The following is a 22,480-nucleotide window of genomic DNA, read 5'->3' on the forward strand; positions in this document are numbered from 1 at the left end:
AAAAAAAAAAAAGACACAGAGGGACGCAGGTTTGGAAGAGTTTGTATTAAAGGTTCAAAGACAAGTGCACTTCACATCTCACATTCACAGTTTGTTTGTTTTTTCCTTTGGCTGCGGCAGAAGAAGAAGCGAGAGGAAGTGAGTCACAGCTTCTTGGGGATATGGCTTCGATTACACAGGAGGGGAAGAACAAAAACGCATCGCCCACCGACACTCGGGATATTGCACTTTTTAAAACTACAAGCTGGAAAAAAAACGCCGTCGTTCACCAGCGGAGAAGATCTGATGTCGGCTCTGCTGCTCATCCCACAAATGCGTCTTTCTTATAATCATTTAAAAGAAATAAAGAATAAAGACTTAAATACAGTTTTAGACAGAAACAAGCGTTGACGTCCGGCAAACCGAGTTGATTTTTAAGATTTGTTCACTTTACAAAAGATCGGAGGAGCTTCTCGTGTTTAAAACACGACGGCGAGAAATAAATAGTGAGCAGGGGGACAAAGAATCAATGTGACTCGTTCTCTTTCTCTCGTGTCGAACAAAACGTGTCGCTCAGCAGATTGGAACTGTGAAGCGTTTCTCTACTTAAGTTATTTTAAGTGCTCTGATGAAGGTTCGACGACTGAAGGTCAGTTTCAAACGTTCAGTGTTTCTGCCTCCAGCCCATAAAGTTTAAAATCAGATCACACACACACACACACACACACACACACACACACACACACACACACACACACACACACACACACACACACACACACACACACACACACACACACACACACACACACACACACACACACACACACACACACACACCGGCAGGGCGACTCGTTGGGTTGTCGAGGCGTTTCCAGTCTGCAGAACAGAGCGTGCACAGTGCGGCCGCCAATGGGGTGACTGACACCACCCCCCCCCCCCCCCCCCCTACGACACGCCCGCCTGCAAACACCCCACAAAGGGCGGCAGTGACGGCGCTCCGACCACAGGCATGCAGAGGTGTTTGCTCAGCGCTGCTCGGCCACCACAGAAGAAGAGACTCCAGCCTCCTCGCGCTCCTCCCGGCTCTTCTGCTCCGCGTTAACGCGCAAAAGGTGTTAAAGGATAAAAAGCCACGTTGCCTTAAGTTTAAAAGAAAAAACTAATTTTTCCCTCCCGAGAGGAAGCGGAACAATAAATACTCGACGCGCCGACGTACATAAATACTTGAGCGGCGAGAGGAGAGCCCGCTCCTCGCGCCGCGCCGCGACTCCACGCTCACGTTTACTCAGTCGTGTGGAAATAAATATAGACCGAGCGACCAGAAGAGTCTCCCGCCGGGTGGAGCCGGGGAGATCAGGCGAAACGCAAAAGTGCAAAATGCTCCTGGAGTGGCGGCGCTCAGCGAGCCCTGAGGTACTCCGGCGTGGAGTAGTTGAAGAGCAGGAAGTCCATCCGGTACAGGTTGAAGAGTTTCTTCTGGTAAAAAGGGCTGATGTGCTTGAAGTAGCGCGCCGCCATGTCGCCGTCGGTGCGGGTGCTCTTCCCGGAGGTGGGGAACCGGAGCGCCCCCTCCACGCCGGCCAGCCGCAGCACGGCGCCGGCGTCCGGCTCCAGCGTCTCGTACTTTCCCACCACGTCGTAGCGGATCAGGCAGGGGTGGCAGAGCGAGTGCACGCGCTCCCAGTGCTCGTTGAAGGGCTCCTCGCGCTGCGTGCGGGGGTCCACCAGGTACTGCACGAACTCCGGGAAGGTCACGTCGTGGCCTCGCCGCAGCGACTCGGGCTCGGGGTCGGCCCGGTGCCGGCGGATGATCTTGGTGCCGTAGCGCTTGTGGAAGGCCGTGTTGTAGCTGCGCGTGAACTTGTTCCGGTACGCCGACACCAGGCGCTCGAACGGCTCCCGCACGAAGATGAACTTGAGGTAGCTGCGGAGACGCCGGTTGATCTCCGGGACCGAGAACTCGGAGAGCGTGCGGAGGTTTCCCGACACGTGGGCCTCGTTGGCGGGGATGGCGAGGGGGTCGGTGTAGCGGCCTTCGCCGGTCAGGACCATGAGGACGCGCTTCCAGTTGGTGCAGGCCACCTGGAAGACATCAAACAGTTACTATGTCTAATATTGTCTTAAACCTCGGCAACAACACGAAAGTCAGATACTCGGAGATCGAGACCTTTCAGGGTGAAACCTGCAAAATGTTTGTTCATCTAAACATGTATGTTGGAAACTTTTTTGCTGACTCAGCGTTGGGTTTGTGTGAAAAAAATGCCCCAGCCCATGCAGACGATGGTGTAGTAAATATAGATATGCTGAATCATTATTAAATTATCTGTCTAAAGGTGTGAAAACGTTGCACTCTTGAAGCTTCTTCTCAGAGACTCACCAAACCGTCGTCATGTAAAACAGCAAAAGGTTCACTGGTTTTATTTAAGTGTTGATTTAAAGAACAAATGTACGTTATCATAGTCTGGCTCTAACGCCAGGTAGTTGGACCCTTTGGACCAGCTCGGTGTGAGACCAGGTTCCGAGGACCCACCTTGGGGACGTAGCAGTAGATGAGGCTGTGCTTGTCGTCCACGATGAGGTGCTTGAGGTCCGGAGGTGAGAGGACCCTCCTCTTCTTGGTGTGGCTCAGACAGGCCTGTTCCAGCAGCTCTCTGCGACCCTGGAGCGACCTCTGGGCCGACAACTGATCCAGCTGCTGGAGACCCGAGAGGAAAGGGGAAACCGGTACAATATTTCCAGTGATATTTACAACAATAAGAGTAAGATGAACTCAATCTGCTTTTGTACCTTTTAGATGTAAACCTGAAGTAGTTGGAGTGGTCTGAGCTCTGAACATTAAACACATTTTATATCGCAGAAATGAACGTAAAGGAGAATAAAAGCACCACCAGTGTCTGAGCTGTGCTCAAACCGAGGAGAGTAGAGACGGTACAGGAAGCGCTGCCTCCAGGATTTTCAAGTACCGACATGTTTGTCTTCAGGTTTAGCAGGTCGACTGGTTTCTGGAAAAATTTCTCCGCTGCACTAAAGTTTCCCCGGAGTTGGAAAACCGACTCCAGCTTTTCTTCTCACACTCGTCATCACACTCGTCATCACACTCGTCATCACACTCGCCAGTCTGCTGCTAATCAAAGTGTTCAACCTCTATTAGGACTCATTTGAAGTAATCAGTGTTTTTCCCAGGAACTCTTGGACCAGAGCAGCTCGGCGACTGAACCAGCGACCTCTACCAACCGTCGCCCTGGAGTGTTACCTTGTGTGTCTTTCTTTAAAGTCGGCGGTCACGTCTGCGTGAACCTTGACCTCTGTGGTTAGGAATCAGGACCCAATGAACGCTTGACTTTGTTTTCTGGGCTTTTCAATCGTTTAAAGTTCCTCTACCAGAATCCACGGGAGGAAACTGAAAACATGAAGGATCCAGCTTGAGCTGTTGAGATACGTCTCTAATTATCATTCTGAAGAAAAGTCCTCATTAAATACAAACACGTATTTCCAGCATTTTTATTTCGCTGAACAGACTGGGTTTGTTGATACTTTAGCGTCATGGAAACTCCCAAAGAATCCCGAGCCAAGATCCCATTTGTACACTTGATTTCGCGAGATCTCGATTCGGTCTACGATCCGTTTCACAACATTTCAGACTTTTCTCGTGGCCTGACGAGTCTCTTTCTTTTCAGGCTGAATCGGTCAAATGTTGATATTTTCGCTTGGGCTGCCGTGACGCCATCTTTGATATCCCAGAAACCCTTGCGGCAGAGTTCCCAAGATGACGTCAGTTAGCGAAACAGTTTGAATCGATCACTTTGGTGTGATCGATTTAGGCAAATGGTGGAAACGAGCGGTAATGATTTTGTTTTCCTGTACGAGTTTACTCTGTGCAGAAGTGATTCCTTTCATGGGATTTCTAATTTAAAGATACTTTCTGGTAGAGAAACTTTAAAGACGCTGAAACGGTCAAACGACGAGCCTGGAGCACAAACGCATCAGAGACACAAGGTATCCTGAAAGAATAAACAACGTTGTTTACTTCATCTTATTTCCAAAACCCAAACACAGCATGGACCCATGTCTCGTGAGGACCAATCTGCTCGTTCTCAGCTCTTCTTCGCTGCATGAAATCTTCATCTTCAGGCTTTTGTTTGGTCTGGTGAACGTCACGACGAAGAACAACAAAGAAGTCTCTGATGGTCTAACTTTAGATCCTGTTTGTTCGCGTGTTTCCTGAAATCGATGATTAACGAGCAGGACGACCCTCTGAAGGTTGGTTCCACGGAGGTTATGGATTGGTTCTGGGTCAAGGGTGAGAGAGTGAGCACAGCTTCTGTACACTCTCGTGTGTGTGTGTGTGTGTGTGTCTCACCTGGTCTCCATTGTAGAGGGTCTGCAGTGGACTTCTCCTGCTCTTCCCTGGGCTGCTGCTCGTCTTCACTCCAGCTTCTACAGACACACAGTTCATATCATTCAATACGACGTCCAAAGCTGAAGTGTCACGTCGGTTCGACTGATACCAGACCTGCCGCACAAGCTGGAATATTCAATATTTATATTGTGTCTTCACGTCCAGAAGCAGCTCAGTTAATTCATCATGGTTAGTTTTAAAGTCGGTATAATAGATTGCAGTACTCGTAGTTGCCTTTTTCCTCTACTTGAGGCTCACAGCAGGAGGTCTGGGCTCGGGGAGAACGAGGGTCGTTCCAGCCGTGTTGCAGAGTGAAAACAGCTGCGGCGAGTCGGCACGTCGGATCAGAGGTGAGGCTGAATGTAACCCGACACGGGGGAAATGGATCCCTGCAGTCACGACTGATGTTTTGGAAAGAATCGGGTAGCAACATGGTCGCAGTAAACCGGCTGCCAGTTGATGCTTCAAGATATTATCATTTTATTAAACTGGACTTTTATTTATGCAGGCTCTTTCATTTATATGTAGAAACAACAAAGTAAAACAATGTGTACATATGGAAGAAGAGAGATTTTTTTTTAACACTTTAGCTCTTAAAGCGAGGCCAAGGCAAACAGCACGTTGTATTCTCTATCTAAGGCACCAAATCAAGTGAAAACACGTCGTCTTTTGCATTTTCGTTTCATAAAAGTTTCCCATTTAGACAGCCACGTTTTGGAAATGATGGCAGTTGACACGGAAACAGCAGAAAGACAGAAAATGGTGTAGTTTTCCTGTGGGGCCACTAGTGGGTGCTGCGTGTATGTAATGAAAACGCACACAGAGAACAGAACGCTGTAAATATTGAAGCTCCTTTCTTCATCATCTTGGTCCAATCAGTATCGGCCGATTGGAAGAAATAAAATGCGTCCAGGTGTGATCCAGATGTAAATGTTCACTTAATGCATGATCAACACACACGGCATTCATCCTTAAGAATGAGCCCCTTGTCGCACATGCCCAGAACTGTTTACTACGGCCATGGTGAGCATGAACAGTATCGGCGTTTCAGAAAAGTTGCCCCCCCCCCCCCCCCCCCCCCCGCCCCCGTTTCCATGGAGGCGGAGTCAGAGCGTTATTGAAAAGTTCCACCTTGAGAGGCCTTTGTCATAAAGTTGTATTTGTGGTGGTTCTGCCCACCGCTGTGGTGTAAACAGACACCAAAAACACAAGGTAGGTTTTCCGTCTTCACTTAAAAACAGTCATGTTTGGCCGGAACAATCATGAATTCACCCGTCCTGCTGCGTCAGCAAACACCACAGGAAGAAAATAGCTCCAGTAACAATAACAATACTTTGAAAGTCGATCCAAAAACAGGCACACGTAGAGTATCAATGTCTGGAACGTCCACAACAAAGTATTTAATTCCCCAATTTGACCACCAGGTGGCAGTGCTGTAATACATCCTCAGCTGTTTACACAAAAACAATGGACTGGAATCTTCAAAGTTTTATCTCATCTATCTAGCTTTGACCACCCATATACCGTTCAGCTGTAAACACTGCAGTCTGTAAGGCCACTAGGTGGTGCTGCGGTTCCTGTGCTACAAGCAAACATGCTGACAAGCTTGTTTCTGCTGTCGTATAGACCCCCTCGGTCTCTGCTATATGTAAGAAATGATATTAAATTTAAGCAATGTTCAATGTGTGAGATGTCTATCTAGTTGAAATACTCCATTACTCTACCTCTCACAACAGCTTAATGTGGCAAGATTTTATCTCTGCCTTCACAGGAGTCAGAATCAACAAAAATAGGGGGGAAAAAAACCCAAAACAAAACAGGAGTGTGTGTCAGAGACATATCCCCATATCCTCCTCAATATGGCGACAAAGTCCCGTCAGTTGTGGCAAAACTGATTGAAAAGAATCTGCATCGAGTCTACACGTAGGACATAAAAACCTACTTTTTAGACCAGAGTCCAAGGAAAGGTCACTCAGAGCCAACTTTCCGTCGCTCCTCTGGTTGCGTTCAGTCATGACGTTATCCCTCCTCAAAGAGAAGAAAAAAGAAAACTCCTTTTTTTCCCTCTCATTTATAGATTCCATAAGAACACTGTGTTCCTTCCAAACGCTGTAACTCTTACGTAAGCCTCTGTTCCTTCAGACTTTCACTCCTCAGGAATGCTCTTATCTGTCCACATCACATTTACAGGACAGGCAGGGAGAACACCCACCGGACAGTTTGCAAACAACATTTGCAAACAATGACTTGGCGGAGTGTTTTGGTGGCGCCGGTTGGCGTTACACACCAGACTTGCTGCAGGGAACCATGTGGCGAGAGAGCTCGTCTCATCTCCTCCAGCCTGTGGGTGCACATCTGCCCCCCCCCCCGACACGACCAGATCACTGCTCTCCCATTAACTGCAGAACCAAACAATGCAGAGGACTGCGTTAATATCTCACACAGCCAGAGGCAGAGAGGAGCAGGACGGAACATACCTCAAAGGGCACCTACAGAAAGATGGAAGAAACATTTTTTAAAAAACTGCAGACTATCATGTGGGAAAAATATCAATCAGCGACGCGGAGGTGAAAGGTCAGGAGGAGGCATTTTCTAACTTGTACAGTCTTTTTTGTGCCCCAAGCGTAAAGAATATTTGTTTTCCATGTATGATTACAAGCCTCATTATGAAGAAGCTCCACAAATACCCCTTTTCCACCAAGAAGAACCAGGTGCTGTTTCGGTGCTCAGTTGGTTCCAATTTGGCATTTCCTAAGAACTGGTTGCTTTCCCATTGGCACGGAGCCAAGTAAGAGCCACGTCATTGCATCACCGTAAAGCATCAGTACACCACTGGATAAATAAAATGCCAAAAGCCTTCGAAACAGCCACATCATGTATGAAGCCATCGTGGCTCACTGGTAAAGTTCTAGCCTCCCACCTAGGAGACCTGGTTGGAGACCCCGTCTCGTCAACAAATCTTTCAAAATGTGTTTAGCTCATTTTGAAGACACAGTTTTGGTTATTATTTTTTGCACCTATGTACAAAGCAGATTTCCCAACATTGCTCTATTGTTGTTGTTTTTTTAACTTCTTGATTTTGTTGAGGAGCTGGTCGAGTCTCTGCTGGTGTCCTGCTGCAGCCGTCTCCCACCGGTCCGAGAGGCTTTCTTCAACCACAGTGCCAGGAAGCTCTGGGTCTCAGCCTCAGTCCACTGCTGCTTCACTTTTGTGTCCATTGCGAATTTTATAAATGAATGAAGACGCCCGGGTGTTGAGGATGCCGGTAATGCTTTTTCAACGGTTTCCATAACTCGTATCGGGGCTTCGCTCTGACCCAGCACCGAGTCGGTGCTCACTAAGCACCAGTTTGGAGAGGCTGGAGCCGGGGCGAAGGCGTCGAGACACAATGAACTGGTGCTAAGTCAGGCTCTGGCTCCGAGCTAGTACTGGAACCAGCTCGGTAGAAAAGGGGGAAAAGAGCAGTGTACATGTGTCCACTGGACCCGAGGCAGTGGCCTGCTCCGCACCGTCACCCCATAGACGTCCATTTCCTGCTGCAGCATTTTGAACGCTCCGCCGGAAATTTGTAAAATGGAACAGAATCATCTGTTACATGTCAGTAAAGATGTTTCACATCACTCCCACAATGTCAGTGAAGGTTAGAGGGCCCGAGTAGCATCCAGCTCGGGTTTGAACAAGGGGGTCTGCTGTGCAGGAGTGATGAAGATAAGCCTTCATCACACTCGGCAATATTCCTCGGGAAGCTGGAAAGTAGGTCCAGACACACTTTTAGAGGCTCTGGCCTTTTCTACAGAAACCTCTGAGGACTCACACTCACCGGTGTCACGAAGGGGAGAGGACATGATGAGTCATTGATAAATAGAACGATGGTGAGTAACAAGTCTCTGAACTGTTGCACTCTTGTTAAAGTGCAACTCTACAACAAAGTGGTCGTAAGTGCAGATCGACTTAGAATGAAACATTGATGGTTTTGTGCCTCTTTACCTAAACTAGCGCGAAGGAAAAGTCAACGGCCTCTTAAGTCTGAGAATAATATGTGAAACTTGATGTACTTTTCATGAGTTCACTGATTGAAGCTTTTACAAAATGAAAGTTCGTCTGAGCGCTGCACGTGGCTCCAGGGGGCGGCCAGCTGCCGATCACTGCTGTTGAGTAGAATTTGTGAGGAAGTGGTGTCTCTTGTGGAACTCCCACCATCCACTGAACCCGATGAATCATTTCCTGAAATACCGTAGCAGCTGCATGTCAAGATTTGGTTGACGTCTCCAGTCATTTCAAAAGTCCTCACCTTGAGATCGACTACAGTCAAACTTTTCAACTTTTTCCCTCTAAAACTCCAGCATTTAAAATCTCTCATCATAATTATACTTTTATTTCAATAAATTAAAGTGGAAGCGTGTTCAAAGTCTATCCCAAAACTCAAGATCTCCGTTTTCTCTCCGGTTTATCTGCTGCCTGTAGTACAAACTCGCTCCAACAGTAAAATGGAAGTGAATCATTGTTGAATAATCTTCTTACCGTACGTCACAAGCCAGTTTGTCAGACAGTACTTTTGCTTCAAACTACATCCAATAGTATTTATATTTAGGTTTGATTTTTCATGCACCTAAAAAGAGAATAGTTTGACATTATCTTTCCGACACTACTGAACTCTACGGTAAATATCCAGCTGGTTTCATTCATCTGATCATTTTTTTGAAAAACTTCTTCACCTCCCGGTGTCACCACGAAGAAGCCACTGGCTGTCAGTCTGATGTCGCCCGCTGTGTTAATAGTTTGACTCAGTGATGCTTCTCTGACTGCGTCTGTGTTTTGAAGTGAAGCACTCTGCGACCCCGCTGTGATCGTTACTTTCGTTCTTTCTCCGTGTTGTGAGTACCATCGCACACACCAGACACGCAGGGCTTCCTCGCAGACCCAGGAAATGGCACAATGCTGAAGAGGAAGCGCCTGCGGTGATGTTGTGTTTCAGCCTCCATCAGGCCTCTGAAAACAGGCCGTTTACTGTCATGATCTGACCCGTGAAGAAGAAAAGCCACGGTGTGCATGTGGGCCCAATAAAACCAAAAAGTTTTTGTTGTTAGTGCAAATTAATTCTTATTTTTCTGGGAAAGAAATGTCTTGCTTGTTACTGCCGGCAAATAAAGTTCCCATTTTTATAAAAAAAAAAAAAACTTTGTCCACTCTGCAGTAGAGAGCCCGGAGGATTTAGTGGCATTGATACACTTAAGAGGTATAATTCCACTTTACTGCACTTAAAAAGAAGGGCTGTCTTTATGAGGGAGCTGTGCCGTGGAAGTTTTCCATGAGCTGAGGGAAAACTATGTCTCAGATGGTAAAGAAGTCGGCCTCAGCTCGGGTGAAAGTGAGTGAAACTGGGATGTGACAGCAGGAAGAGGCCACGGGTCGATGGGGAGGAAGAGGCCGCCGGGCTGTCTGTGTTTGTTTTCAAGGTGTCGCACTGTGCACATGCTCTGGGCTGCAGATGGGGGTAATTAGAGCAACAAGATGAGGTGTCTTTACGAGTGGTGGTTTCCTTTGTAGTGTGGCACGCAGTTCCTGCCCCCCCCCCCCCCCCCCCCTTCACTGGCGATCCTGTTTACTCGTCTAAAGCGTCAGACATGCAACAGGAACATCAGTGTGGCCGATTGCACCTTAAAAGCATATCATCAGAGTTCAGCTCAACTTGTTTACCTGCAGGCTTCTCTCTAATTCTGCAGGACAGAAAAGGCTTCATGAGAGTCCTCTCGGGTCAAACGCCAGGCTGAGGAGACTCCCTGCAATTTGTGAGGCTCCAGCAACGTCGTGTTATTATATGTCACAAAATAAATACAGCTGAATTGTGGGGCTTCTCGGGTTTGAAGCAAATTTTGAGATTGTTTCTCAAAGCACTCGACACGGTAAAACGTGTTTGCTTAAATTACGGGGGAAGACGGCGATCTCTGTGGTGCTGAACTACGTCGCTAAAGCGTTTTGTATTGACGTTCATGACTGTGACGCAAAAGACTCGTTGGTTAAATGATAAAACTTCCTAATCAATAATGTGCACCAGAAATATTACTCTTTTATTTTGTGTAAAAGGCTGCATCCACACACCAGACAGGAGTCACCCTGTCTTCTAATTGAGAAAGTAAGAAAACAAGAGGACCCTGTCAGAAAGCGACATCTCTTACCTGGTAAAAGCTCTGATCCCACTTAGTCTGAGAAGATATCGCGGCTCATCACAACAACAACAACAACCCGCCACAAGATCTGCATCCACTTAACCGAGCTGAAGGTTTCAAGGCTTCAGGAAGTTAATGTGTTGTGTTGAGCGTGAACGCGGTGTGCCGGGACGCTAGTCTGCTGAAGAGCAGCAGACTCCAGCAGCATTTAAGATAAGGTTGTGCTTAAAATTCCTCAAAGTGCTTCTAATACATGCAATCTTTTTGGGAACGATGTTTAAATTGTACAAAATGTCTGAGCAATTTTCTTTTTAGACCAGTCGACTGGTCCTAATTACAATTTTTAGCTGACAGGAAAATGAGTCTCCGGGAACGTCTCAAGCTCATACCATGGTATTCCAGGCAAAACATGTATTTGGTGTCAGTTGGATGACAGTAGCTTATCGTTTTCTAGCTACCTTTCCTCCCTCCTTTTGATGTAAGTGTCAGAGGAGCTAAAGAAATTGATTTATTTGGCGAAGAGCAGCTTTAATGACTCCTGCCAATGATCACTTGATGTGCCACGTTGCCACCCTCTTCAACGTGCATCATCAATATCATCACTTTAATACCATCGTCAGCAGCAAATCAGCCCTCATGTGGAGCCACGAAGATGATCTGCACAGTCCACTGGTTCCATCTGACAAGTCACATAAAAGCACGTGGCCGAATACCGTTCCGCTTTCCAAAAACTGAAAAGTGCACTGCGGCTTGTCCTCCAATAATGTAGGACCAAGCGATATTCTTAGCTCGGCCACAAAATGCAGGAAGCAAAAAAAAAAAGAAGAGGAAATGCTATAAATGCATCAGTCGACTGGTCAATAAAACCACGCCGCTTTCTTCAAATGAGCCACACACAAGCCTCTCGCTCTTGTTTTGCATATAAACTTGCTGATGCTTTCTTTTGTTCTAAAACTGCGAACATTTTTGAGCAATTTTAAAGATAAGTGGCAGAAGCCAGGGGGCTTTGTGATTCACATAACCGAGCGTGTTTGCCGAATGAATAGACTTTTGACGCAGCAGACAGCCGGCAGGTGTAGCATGTGGTGTACAGCAATCTCCAAAGAGCTGCTGGTTTTTGTGGGAGACCTTCAAGGCATCACAACAACTCGGATTTGATGCACAACAGCTGTGTCGGGTGATACTAAGTGGCAGCGTGGATGCACAGTCAAGCCAATCTGGTGTGCTCAGGTTTGAGGATGAGAGAAGAGGGTAAAGATGACAGTGTGTGACCTTATTGTTGCCTTACGTGACCTTAAGCAAGGCAAGAGGCATCAGAAAGGCCTGGATTTTAAAAGAAACCATCATTCTTCTCCACCAGCTGGATTTATTTTTATTTTTTTACTGTAGATTCAGCTCAGCTGTAATTATTATTATTATAATTATTATACGCTAGCACCCGTCGCCACAGTGTAAAGCCAGAGCGAGCGCTCCGGGGCAGGTTCCCGCGGGGCAGCTCGTCCTGTTGATCAGACAACTCTATTGTGTCTCCTAGCTGGGGGAGACAGAGGCGGGTTTTCCCGCCCTGCAGTCGAATAGCAACGACCTAGCAAACCAAGTGGAAGGGTTTGGCGAGTGAGAGCAGCGAGCGCCGTGAACACAGTCGATGTTCATGGTTCAAGTGTGACCGGACTGGACCACAAACACATTCAAGTCCTTTGATGCAGCCACGGTCGGCTTGACTTGAACTCCATGACATATCATTAAATCTTATTTTAGCAACGATAGTCCCGATGAACTCAGATGTGCCTCCTACACTGAGCTCTCGCAGTCTTGGTGCGCACAGCGAGGACAGTCGATGGTTTCCTGTGTGAAACTGAAGGAGTGTGACTCACGCTCGTCGTCTCCTCTGTGCTTGGTGACCGACGTGCACAGCTTATCTTCGATGAGTCGTAGTAACATTTAAGGCAACATGACACCACGCTGTGCCGCCACTGAAACAATGCCACCACAATAAAGGACCAGTGTGCGAGGAGACGCCGGCTGTTTGCATCCGTCTTTGCTCAAACTGCCTGATGAATGAGAAAAGCCGACTCGAAGTCGTGCTGGGTTTCAGGTGGTTCTACACCAGTTAGAGGTACAGAGAGTTGTTTTAGAAGCACTTCGAATTCAATCAACATGACTTCCACTGGCCGCAGTCAGGCTCACGGAATTTATGTACAATAGAAGCTTTTCTTCAATCCAACAGGGACAGATTAGGTTGTTTTCTGTACAGTTGCATCATTCCTAATTAATCTGGCCTAAAACAAGTTGTAACGCAATAAAATAAGTCTTAAAACAAAGAGAGAATGGAGACATATTGACGGAAAGTCCACAAATGGGAACAATATTATGAAAAACGTATGTTTGAGAAGCCTAAAATATGTTTCATGCTTTAACTTCTGCCTCTGGGTTTCTTTACCATCCCAAATCAGCAACATGGACTCTCCGGCCTGTTTTGAATCCAGACTAAAGACTCATCTGTTCAAGATTTCTCACCACACTTCACTTTAGCTTAGTTCAATGTTACAGATCTGTAGTTCTTGTTTTGTCATAAATTGAAATGCATTTGAAGTCATTGTTCAGTGACTTCAAATGCTCAGAAAGGCGCCAACAAAAATACCAATATAGCTGATTCATCAAATTATACATTAATTCTTTCATAGTTATTGAACATCGATTGTGAAATGCAAGACATTCCAAAGTAGAAGCGCAACAAAATGTTTTGTAAGTTTTAAACCACCTTAATAATTCACCAAATGATTATGTATCATTTCTAATGAAAAGAAAACACAAAATTCATTAAAGGTATTGGAGAACAGAAGCATCAAATCGATCTGAACTAATGTTCTGTCATTAAATATCCATCAAACATCAACCAGTTTTCCTTTTAATTTGCTTTGATTTTGAGTTCAAGTCAAACTTCAGAAAACAGAACCACTCCAGGCCCTAAAGGAAAACTAATCATGGAGAAACAATACAACTAATGAGGTCACAACAACAGGCGGCGCAGGACTCATATTTCTATCCTCGGTGAACAAACCCAGGCCGCAGCAGCAGGAAGTCACACAATGGAGGCACAACAATAATATGAACTGTACTTCCTGTCTGGTATTAAACACGGGGCTTAATAGTCTGCTGAGGGGTTTAGGGGTAGATGAAAGTGTATGTGTGAGTGTGCATGTGGTGTACACATTCACTCACTACATTCAAGTAAATCTTACAGGTTGAACAGACAGAAAACTGTCCGTCCGTCATCGATCCATTCTCTCTTCTTCTTAGGGACTTTTCACATTGGTATAGTCCAGGACTCGGTTCACTTGGGAGGGAGGGGAGTCGAGAATTTTCACACTTTCATTTGGTTCGGGTGGCGTTCACATTCACTTGTTCACATTCACTTTGGAGACGGGGCCAAACCACCTGGAAAACATCATGCAAATACAACAGCTGCTCATTTGGGGGCGCTATCGCCCAAAACAAACACTGACCGGAGAGGGAGTCAAGAAGAAACACGGCTCATTGATTGGTTCCGACCAAAACCCGAAGTCCCGCTGATTTATCCCATGGTGGCTAGGCTAGTTACCCTATTGGCTAATGGGTAGCCACAAACAACCGCGATATATAGTCTTCAGACCAGCTACCAATGAGTCTTCCTCACTACGTCTTCCTCACTACTCCACATCAAAATGCTAAAATCAACGCATCAAAAGATATTTTCCAACTTTTTCTTTCCGTGTCTGCTTCTGATTCACGCGGTTAGCTTTGTTTGTTTACTACCCAGAATGCATTGCGCACCACGTCACATCCTCTGAAAAGGTCTCAAAATGTTTGAATATGTCATGTCAGGTTTGGCTGAATCACAGTTAAATGCACTTTGCTACCATCAAGAGGAGAACTGGACACCCTCTGCAGGCGGGTGATTTGTGAAAGGACTGTTCACAGTGCGGGATCAAGGCAGGCGGTCTAGAAAGATCATTCAATAAGCTGGAGGAGCTTCACAGGGTGTGGATGACGGCAAGTCAGAGGCGCCAGAACACTGGTCCAGGAAATGGACACAAAGTCCCACATCCAGCATGTCTGAGCTCTTCTGACGCCGAGGCCTCGGTAGAGTCTTACTCGGGCGAGGAAGAAAAACTCGACCAAAGAAAAGAGTGGAGATGCTTCCAAACCAACCTGGTTGGAGTCCAGAATGGAGCTTAAACCAAACTCACGCGGTGCCAAAACTACTCAGAAATGTATCGTGGGATTACTGAGCTCTGTTGACCTGAACCCTGCAGAAGACCTGTATAAAGAAACATGAGCTTCATCACATCTCAGCAGATTCACAGGCCGATCACCTCACCACCAAGCGCTGGTCCATCAAATCAAGGAGAAAAGACAGCCAAGCACTACATAGAGAACCAAACACACTTTTTATGTGGATTGATTGTATGAAAGCTGTAAACCAGAATGAAGCTACAACAGGCTTCTAATAGTACTGATAACTAAACTTCAAATTCTAACTACTTGAAAACTTTTCAATGACATTTATGTGCACTAGGGTATCTATTTTAACGGTCATGAATTAGTCACTGCACTGTCTTCATGAGATGGTTTCAGCAGCTACTATGCGGGCTGCGTTACACAGCACAGCTTGGTGTTCCACGGTGGATTTTGAAAAAAAAAAACAATGCTACAAACGCAACACAGATGAGGCCAGAAGAACACAGGAAGAGTGTAGAAGTACTGAAGAAGCCGTTAGAATGGCAATGCGGTGACGCAACACTGACCACAGAATTCAGATTATTGCTATTAGACAACCGTTCTGCTGCGTACACCCGTTTGTACCTCAGAGTTTGCGCAACTTCCCAACCGCGACCAACACTGAGAAGTCTGCATACATGTGTGGCTGCAGCTCTCTTGCGAGTCCACTCAGCACTTTCCACGTGAATCGAGCGCAAGCTTGAGCAAAGTATGAGAAAGTCAGAACGTGAACCGTCCAGTTTCCATTCAGCGCCGCCGTGAGGGGCTTTGCGTCTTTGGCTTGTCAAGCTGAAAAGCTGGTGGCACTAATCTTTATGCCAGGTGATGAGAAGCAATGAGTAAAGCAGAGTGGAAACGTGGGGCTCCCGTTTCCTCTTCACACACGGTTTTTCTCACCGCTATGCATTGATATCTGTATCTGTTTCTCTGACGATGTGGAAGTGACACTCCAGGCATATCTGCACAGGGTTATTGTGCATAATCATTAGGAATGGACACTATTAACCTTCAGCTGAGAGCAAATAAAAAAACGTCCAAAAACTGGAACACTGGAGCAGGACAGATTGATGTTATAATGTATTGTGTCAAATGTTAAATGTGATAAATCTGTGACGTATCAGCATCACCTGGGTCAAACGTAGCTTTCTAATATTGTGATTTAAGGTATTCAGCAATGGGAACTGTAAAACGACAAGATGAAATATCACCTTGGATTAGTTACATCACGACATGGGAAAAGCCATCGGCTGAGATTTTGTTTATTACAACTCTGTAACTTGGGACTACTTATTGCCTTCATATTTTAGACACTCTGATGTGGTTTTATGCTGCGGATCTAATCTAACACGTTGGCTGTACTGGTGACCGATTATCGGCCGAATATAGCTATTAGAGAATAGGGTTGTCCGGTATACTGGTACTGTATTGGTATCGCGGTACTGACGCCTTTAAAACGATACTATACTGGGCCCGGCTGGTACCGGTATCTTTTTTTTGTTTTGTTTTTTCCGTCGCCGCGGAGCACCACTGTGTTGCAATTTGCACCGAGGAGAGTAGTCAGTCTCTCTCAGAGAGAGAGAGAGAGAGAGAGAGAGAGAGAGAGAGAGAGAGAGAGAGAGAGAGAGAGAGAGAGAGAGAGAGAGAGAGAGAGGCTGCTGATACAGCCACAAGGCCGCAACATGTAGAAAAAACAGATGCTAGAAGTGCTATATGGAAGTACTTTGGCTTCAAAACAAATGAGCATAGTGTCTCCATCAACGGTGTTTGAGAACATGTCTGTCCAAGGGTGGAAACACTACTAACCTGGCTAAACACCTGATGGACAAGCACCCAGACCTGCATAAAGAGTTCAAAGAACGACAGGTAATAACTTATATACCCATGAAAAAATAGCTCTGGAAAAAAATGTAAGCTATTATAAATAAAATATAAAAGAATATAATATGAAAATATTTTATTGTAGCCATTTAATGTTATAAAGATTACTGCATAGTAACATACCATTTAAAGACATTGGTCCTACTTAAGACAGGCTCTATCTAATGACATTTTTTGTGTTCTCTTTTTATTTGGACAAGTATCGGAAAGTATCGAAAAGTATCAAAAGTATCAAAAGTATCGAACTACATGGTGGTATCGGTATCGATACCAAAATGTTGGTATCGTGACAACACTATTAGAGAATAATCAAAAATCGTCCAAATATTTGCCAAGAGGCGCCGATGTTCACACTTATTTTTTCACTAAAAATATGCAGGGAATATGGTGGGGGTTTATGTCCTTGTGTTATATATCCAGTAGAGGTCACTACGACTCCTTTCACGTCGCACTCCAGTCAATCCACAGCAGAGTGAAAAGGCGATGGAGTGTTTACTGAACAGAGCTTTTGCCTCAGTGGCACATTAACTAGTTTGAGATAAACAACTCGATAAAATTCCCATGATGTGCCTCATTGTGTCATTCACACTTGATCTCCATCCACACTTTTATAGCTGCTGCCACACTGACCGGACATCGCCATCTTTGAAGTGGCAGATCGCCGCACGTCATTACTATTTGGTATATTTACGTCAACGCATCACCCCAGCATGAAAAAAATGTAACTGGCCGACATATTGGTTATCGAAATTTCTTATTCCCCAATATCAGCATCAGCCCCAAGTTTTTCCTTGTTCTAGTCCCAAGTATACGTGATGAAAATGTCTATATTGGAGGAATTGCAAAATATATGCCAAACTGAGCTGCAGTTTGAATAACAGAAAAAACTCCTGCTACAGCATAGGAGTCACCGCGACGTAGGCATATGAGACAAGAGGGACCGGAGACATCTGCAACAAGTACATGAGCTACTCCAGGTAAACGACACACACACCGTTTCATTATGCATTGCAGGCCCAAGGCCGGGTTCCAACTATATTTTCACAAAACCAAACAATTACAACAAAAAGTGAATCTTAACTTTAAACCAATATTAAAGATATTTTCTGGTGCAAAATACAGTGAAATGTCACAAAAGAACCCTTCTATAACTGTTACATTGTGCATGTTTTTACATAACCCCCACAGCATTGCTGTGAGGGGAATGCTAGCAATGAGGTGGCTTTCATGGCAGCATCCTTGATATCCCAGCTCTGGAGTTACTGGTGTGTTCACTACTCTTAAGAAATTTGATAAAAACAAAAAAAAAATGTTTTGTTTGTAATCTTTACCATTTGCTTGGTGGCCAAATCAGAGCCTCTTGCAGGCCTTATGTTTTTACACCCGTCATTGCATCCACTAAAGATAAGCTATCAAAACCAAACTGTGTGACTGTTTCTGAAAGAACTTAAAGCACCAACACCCGTCCATACTCGGCAAGAATCAGCCTGCGGTTTAATGTATATTTGGACTTGAAACCTGCAGCATCTCAGGATATAAACTCAAAGGTCACAGTGTCCGGCGGCAGCAGCGCAGTCGCCAGAGACATTTGAAAGCAAACACTCAAACCTAAAGAATTAGCATTTTTGACTCACAGACATCACAACATAGTTACAATAATCTCATTCAAGCCGTGTATGAGGAAGTCGTCTGACGCATCTGACCGGAAAGTACCGTATGTGTTTTACAGATGGAACAGCAGATAAGGTTAAAAAAAATGTTCATAAACTGCAAACACGAACGCCACTTAAAATAGCGTAGAACAGCTACTGTGACAGATCATTCTTGTGACTGTTTCACTTGGTTCTTTAAAGCTGAGTCGAAGCAGGAAGTGAAAAGAAATGTGAAAAAACAGGAGAAATGAGTCTTGGAGGCTGGTGGTTGAAACGCAAACTGGGCTGGATGCTGAGTAATTGAGGAGGGCACCACGCTTTGTTGACATGCTGCGAATTAGTCGTCTCTAATGTGGCTCCAACTGTGTTTTGATGTGGCTTTTGTTGCTGCTGGTGGGGCCCCAAAGAAGGCATGCTGAAACAGGTCGAGTCGTGGAGGTGGGAGTGGGGGTGGGGGGGGGGGGGGGGGGGGGGGGGTGAGCGAGAGTGTTGAAGTGTGCTGCCTGTAAGGTTTGGTAATTATGTGGTTTGTGTGTCTGCCTCACGCAGTTAGAAAAGGTGTGTGTGGGGGGGGGGGGTTCTTCAAAATGGGATGGAACAGGGGATTCAGGTAAATTTTTGTTTCCAAAAGTGCTTTACATCGTTACGACTGTTTACACACATCAAATATTGAGTGTCTTCATACATGCGAGAAGTTTTCAAAACTCAATTGACCAGGAAACTACAACAAGACACGTTCTAGCATATAGAGCAGACCTCTGAAGGGCCCGTTTACGCGACAACGCTTCATGTGAACACATTGGTTTTGCGTTTTCGTTTCAGAGAAGTTACACGTTTACATGGCAACGTTTTCGAAACAAAGTCCCTCTCCACAGAGATGGCAGAAACGTTGAAAATTATGTATTTTTAGCAATGGGAGTACACGGACATTCTAGTGGACAGAAGACCAAGTTGGATTGTTATTATGGTGACTCGACTATAAAACGTCCCAGGAGAATATGGACTGGGAGTCATGACACTCCGGAGAAAACATCGTTGTCACTGTCCACATGTGCTTAAGAACAATTTACTTTGACTGTGGGACATATGTGCGAGCAGCGTTAGCATTTTCCCCGTTTCAACAGAGCTGGAGTTGGGACTGTTTTCGAAAAGTCCCCCCTCTGGATCTGTTTTTAAAAAGTTGCGTTTTCAGTGGCTCCGAGCACCGTTGTGTAAACGGACGTCCAAAAACACCACCAATGTTTTCCTTTCACCTGAAAATGTTGTGTTAGGGCTGCTACAGACTGGGCCATTTTAACCGTCGTACAAGTTCACAGGTAGCCACACTGCACGACACAAATCCATAAACTTTAGGCCACGAAACGGCCACGGCAAAACGTACGATGAAACACAAGCTGAACCGCAGCCGACGGCAACGGGACTCCTCGCTGTAGTTGTATTGATGCGTTATATTTATGAGTGAAATCCCCCAAAAAGAAGGAGGAGAATATGGACGCGGCCGTGGCAAGGACTTGTTAGCAACTACGAGCATTTTACGTGAGCATTTACTGCTATGGTCTTTCATTTTCCAACAAAACACACTACAAGTAAACGCAACAAACCGGTGGCAGCAGCATCACCGATGCATATCCGACACGGTCGGAATTTTATCGCAGGTTGTCTTTGGTCCCAAAATCATGTTGACGGCCGTCCTGCGGTCTCGCAGTGCCACGTAGGACCATCGATTCGGAGCAAAGACCAAAGGATCTCGCCATGATTCTCCCATGATTGTTATCCGTCTTCTGCGGCAGCGAAAAATCCCAGTGAGCTTCGGCTTTAAAAAGGGCCTTAGTTTATCCATTGTGAATGAAACTACTTTTTCTTGATTTGGATATGATGTGTTGACACTCTACAGGTTTTCCGTTTTCACTTGAAAATGTCCGATAAATCTAGTCTATGTATTGCATTATATGATAAATGATGACAACAGTAATGATTTGCATTTGGGTTTCCATTTTCAGGCGTATTTAGGGACTTAATTACGAGTCACATTCTCTTCTTCCTTGTGGTTTTTTTTTTTTTTTTTAATTCCTAGTCGGCTATTTGGGGCAAGAGCGCCTCGAACAAGTAGCAGTTAAAACTGCAGGGCCTTGTCCCAGCAGTTTGTTCCACTTTCATAAATGTAGAGGGAAAGTGAATGAAGGAGTGAAAGTTTTCAGCTCCTCCGCCCAATCGAGTCCCGAAGCTATTCTGGTGTGAATTTACCATAAGAGAGACTTTACTAAAGCTGGATTGTGTCAAGCAGAAGACTTTCTGAACATTATGTCCAGCACGGCTTGAGGAGAAAGTGATCTTCTTTCCAGAACAGTCATTATTTCATTCCAGAGACATTTGAGCTGCCACTGACTGTCAATGAGAGATTATTTTAGGCAGAATCAAGCATGTTCAGTTGGCAATCTGTCTGAGGTATTATTTTGTTATATACTTCTGTATATATACAGGAGAGTATGTTAAAAAAAAAAAAAAGATGAGTAAACTTTGAGTGCCATTTAGATGTCTCAAGTCTCGGCCAAGTTCCCTCTTTGTGGACACTGGAAACTCAGTATTGCCTCTGCCCCTTTTCCTGCTTTTCTCCATTAGACGGCGCTCCCAAATCAATCATCCCTCTTTAATTCTTTCTTTCCCTGACTCCTCACCCTGGAAATCCTCAGTCCCCTGGGAGCCGGTCTGTCTTTCAGCGTCTGGAGTGGGTCGCCGCTCAGGAAACAAAGGCAGAGGAGAGGTGAGGGTCAGAGGAATGTAGGGGGGGGTCCTCAGGAGGAGGGGGCTCTGAAAACATTCCAGTGTTCACAGTGAGCTTATTCATACTGGGTCTCATTCACATGTCGTTATGATGCCATCTGGTTCACACATGAACATTAGTGCGCAGAGGTGTGCCAGTGTTGCTGTGAGTCAATGGGTGTACTGATCTGACAAAAAAATAAATAAAATAAAAAACACAGAAGCCATTAAAAGTGCCATGGAAGCACTTTATTTTGAAAGCGTCACACTTACTGTAAGGACTAAAAGCAGTGTAACTGTACACGGGGGGGGGGGGGGGGGGGGGGGGGTCAGAATAATTTCATTAGTTTAACAGGTTTTTTGGTGATCCTACCTGGCTTGATGATGCTCTGGAAGTAAAGCACGAGCACGAAGAGCGAGCCGAGGCACGTCGCCAGGAGCAGGCGTCCTCCCCGGGGCATCTTCATCCTGAAGCCCGGCTCTGCTGGCGGAGCCCCGGAGCCCTGGCCGCTGCCTCGACGCGGTTCATACAAAGACCACCACCGGCACCGGCAGCAGCAGCGCCCGGCGGAGGATGCGACACACCCGGACCGGTCAGGAAGTCGTTCATTAACCGCCGTTAATTGCTGCGAGTCGGACTCGTTATCCGCTCCGACGGTTCCCGAAGTTTGACGAAGAGACTCAAAACTTTCCTCCGAACATACGGGCACCGTGCCATGACGTCACCCCCCACCCCCTCCTCCTCCTCCTACCCGCGCTCACTATCAGGCTGCGTTCATGGACTGCTCAGTATTTTAAGATTCAACTTTCCTGTCAACTTATCTGCTGTTAGAGAAATCTGTGGAGTTATCAATTATTAATAAAATAAACAAATCAAAAGTATAAAAGAAAATTTTTGCGAAACTGGTGAGTTCAGACCTTTCTGTCTTTTTTTTCACATTTGCCCTGATTTTACGAACGCGCTGACGCAGAGCCCTTGAATGCAACATTGAAGTTAATATAATTTGACAGGTGAACGATGAAATAGTTTGAAAGAGTAGATTAGCGAAATGGAATGATGTGATATATGACCGTAATAATCAGGACGAATATACATTTTCTAAAAGAAAGGCGAAAACAGTACTTTGGATAAATTGTGCAACCTTGTAAAGTTGCCAGTTAGGAAATATCCCTTTTTTGAGTTGGGAAGTGATTTATTAAAATCTTTCTTTAATCAGAATTCCCTGAATAAAGTCCGAATTACGTTGTTTTCTGTCCTAATTCTAATTTCAGTCTCAGAATTTTTAATTTTCTCACTCAAAGTCTGAATCTTGTTTGTTTTGTTGTTTCTGACTTTATATATCTATATAAATAAATATATTTCTGATTCAAACCATAGAATT

The 22,480-nt window shown here is 45.4% G+C and overlaps 1 protein-coding gene across 2 annotated transcripts; it reads right to left on the reverse strand.

The window, feature by feature from the left end:
* Positions 1-28: 28 nt before the first annotated feature.
* LOC308113088 (carbohydrate sulfotransferase 11-like) lies at positions 29-21,780 on the reverse strand. 2 transcript variants are annotated; one of them, XM_080469054.1, is made up of 4 exons: positions 21,472-21,780; positions 4,343-4,419; positions 2,513-2,677; positions 29-2,064 (listed from the first exon to the last, which is right to left on the reverse strand). In XM_080469054.1, exons 1-4 carry the CDS (start codon positions 21,563-21,565, stop codon positions 1,381-1,383), a joined length of 1,020 nt encoding a protein of 339 aa, XP_080325180.1. In that variant the 5' UTR covers positions 21,566-21,780; the 3' UTR covers positions 29-1,380. The 2 variants fall into 2 exon arrangements, with proteins under 2 accessions (XP_080325180.1, XP_080325179.1); XM_080469053.1 differs by lacking the exon at positions 21,472-21,780 and adding an exon at positions 6,669-6,699.
* Between the last annotated feature and the right edge of the window lie 700 nt (positions 21,781-22,480).

The sequence above is a fragment of the Lipophrys pholis genome (assembly GCF_963383615.2).
Source record: "Lipophrys pholis genome assembly, chromosome: 8".
Taxonomy (NCBI): Eukaryota; Metazoa; Chordata; class Actinopteri; order Blenniiformes; family Blenniidae; genus Lipophrys; species Lipophrys pholis.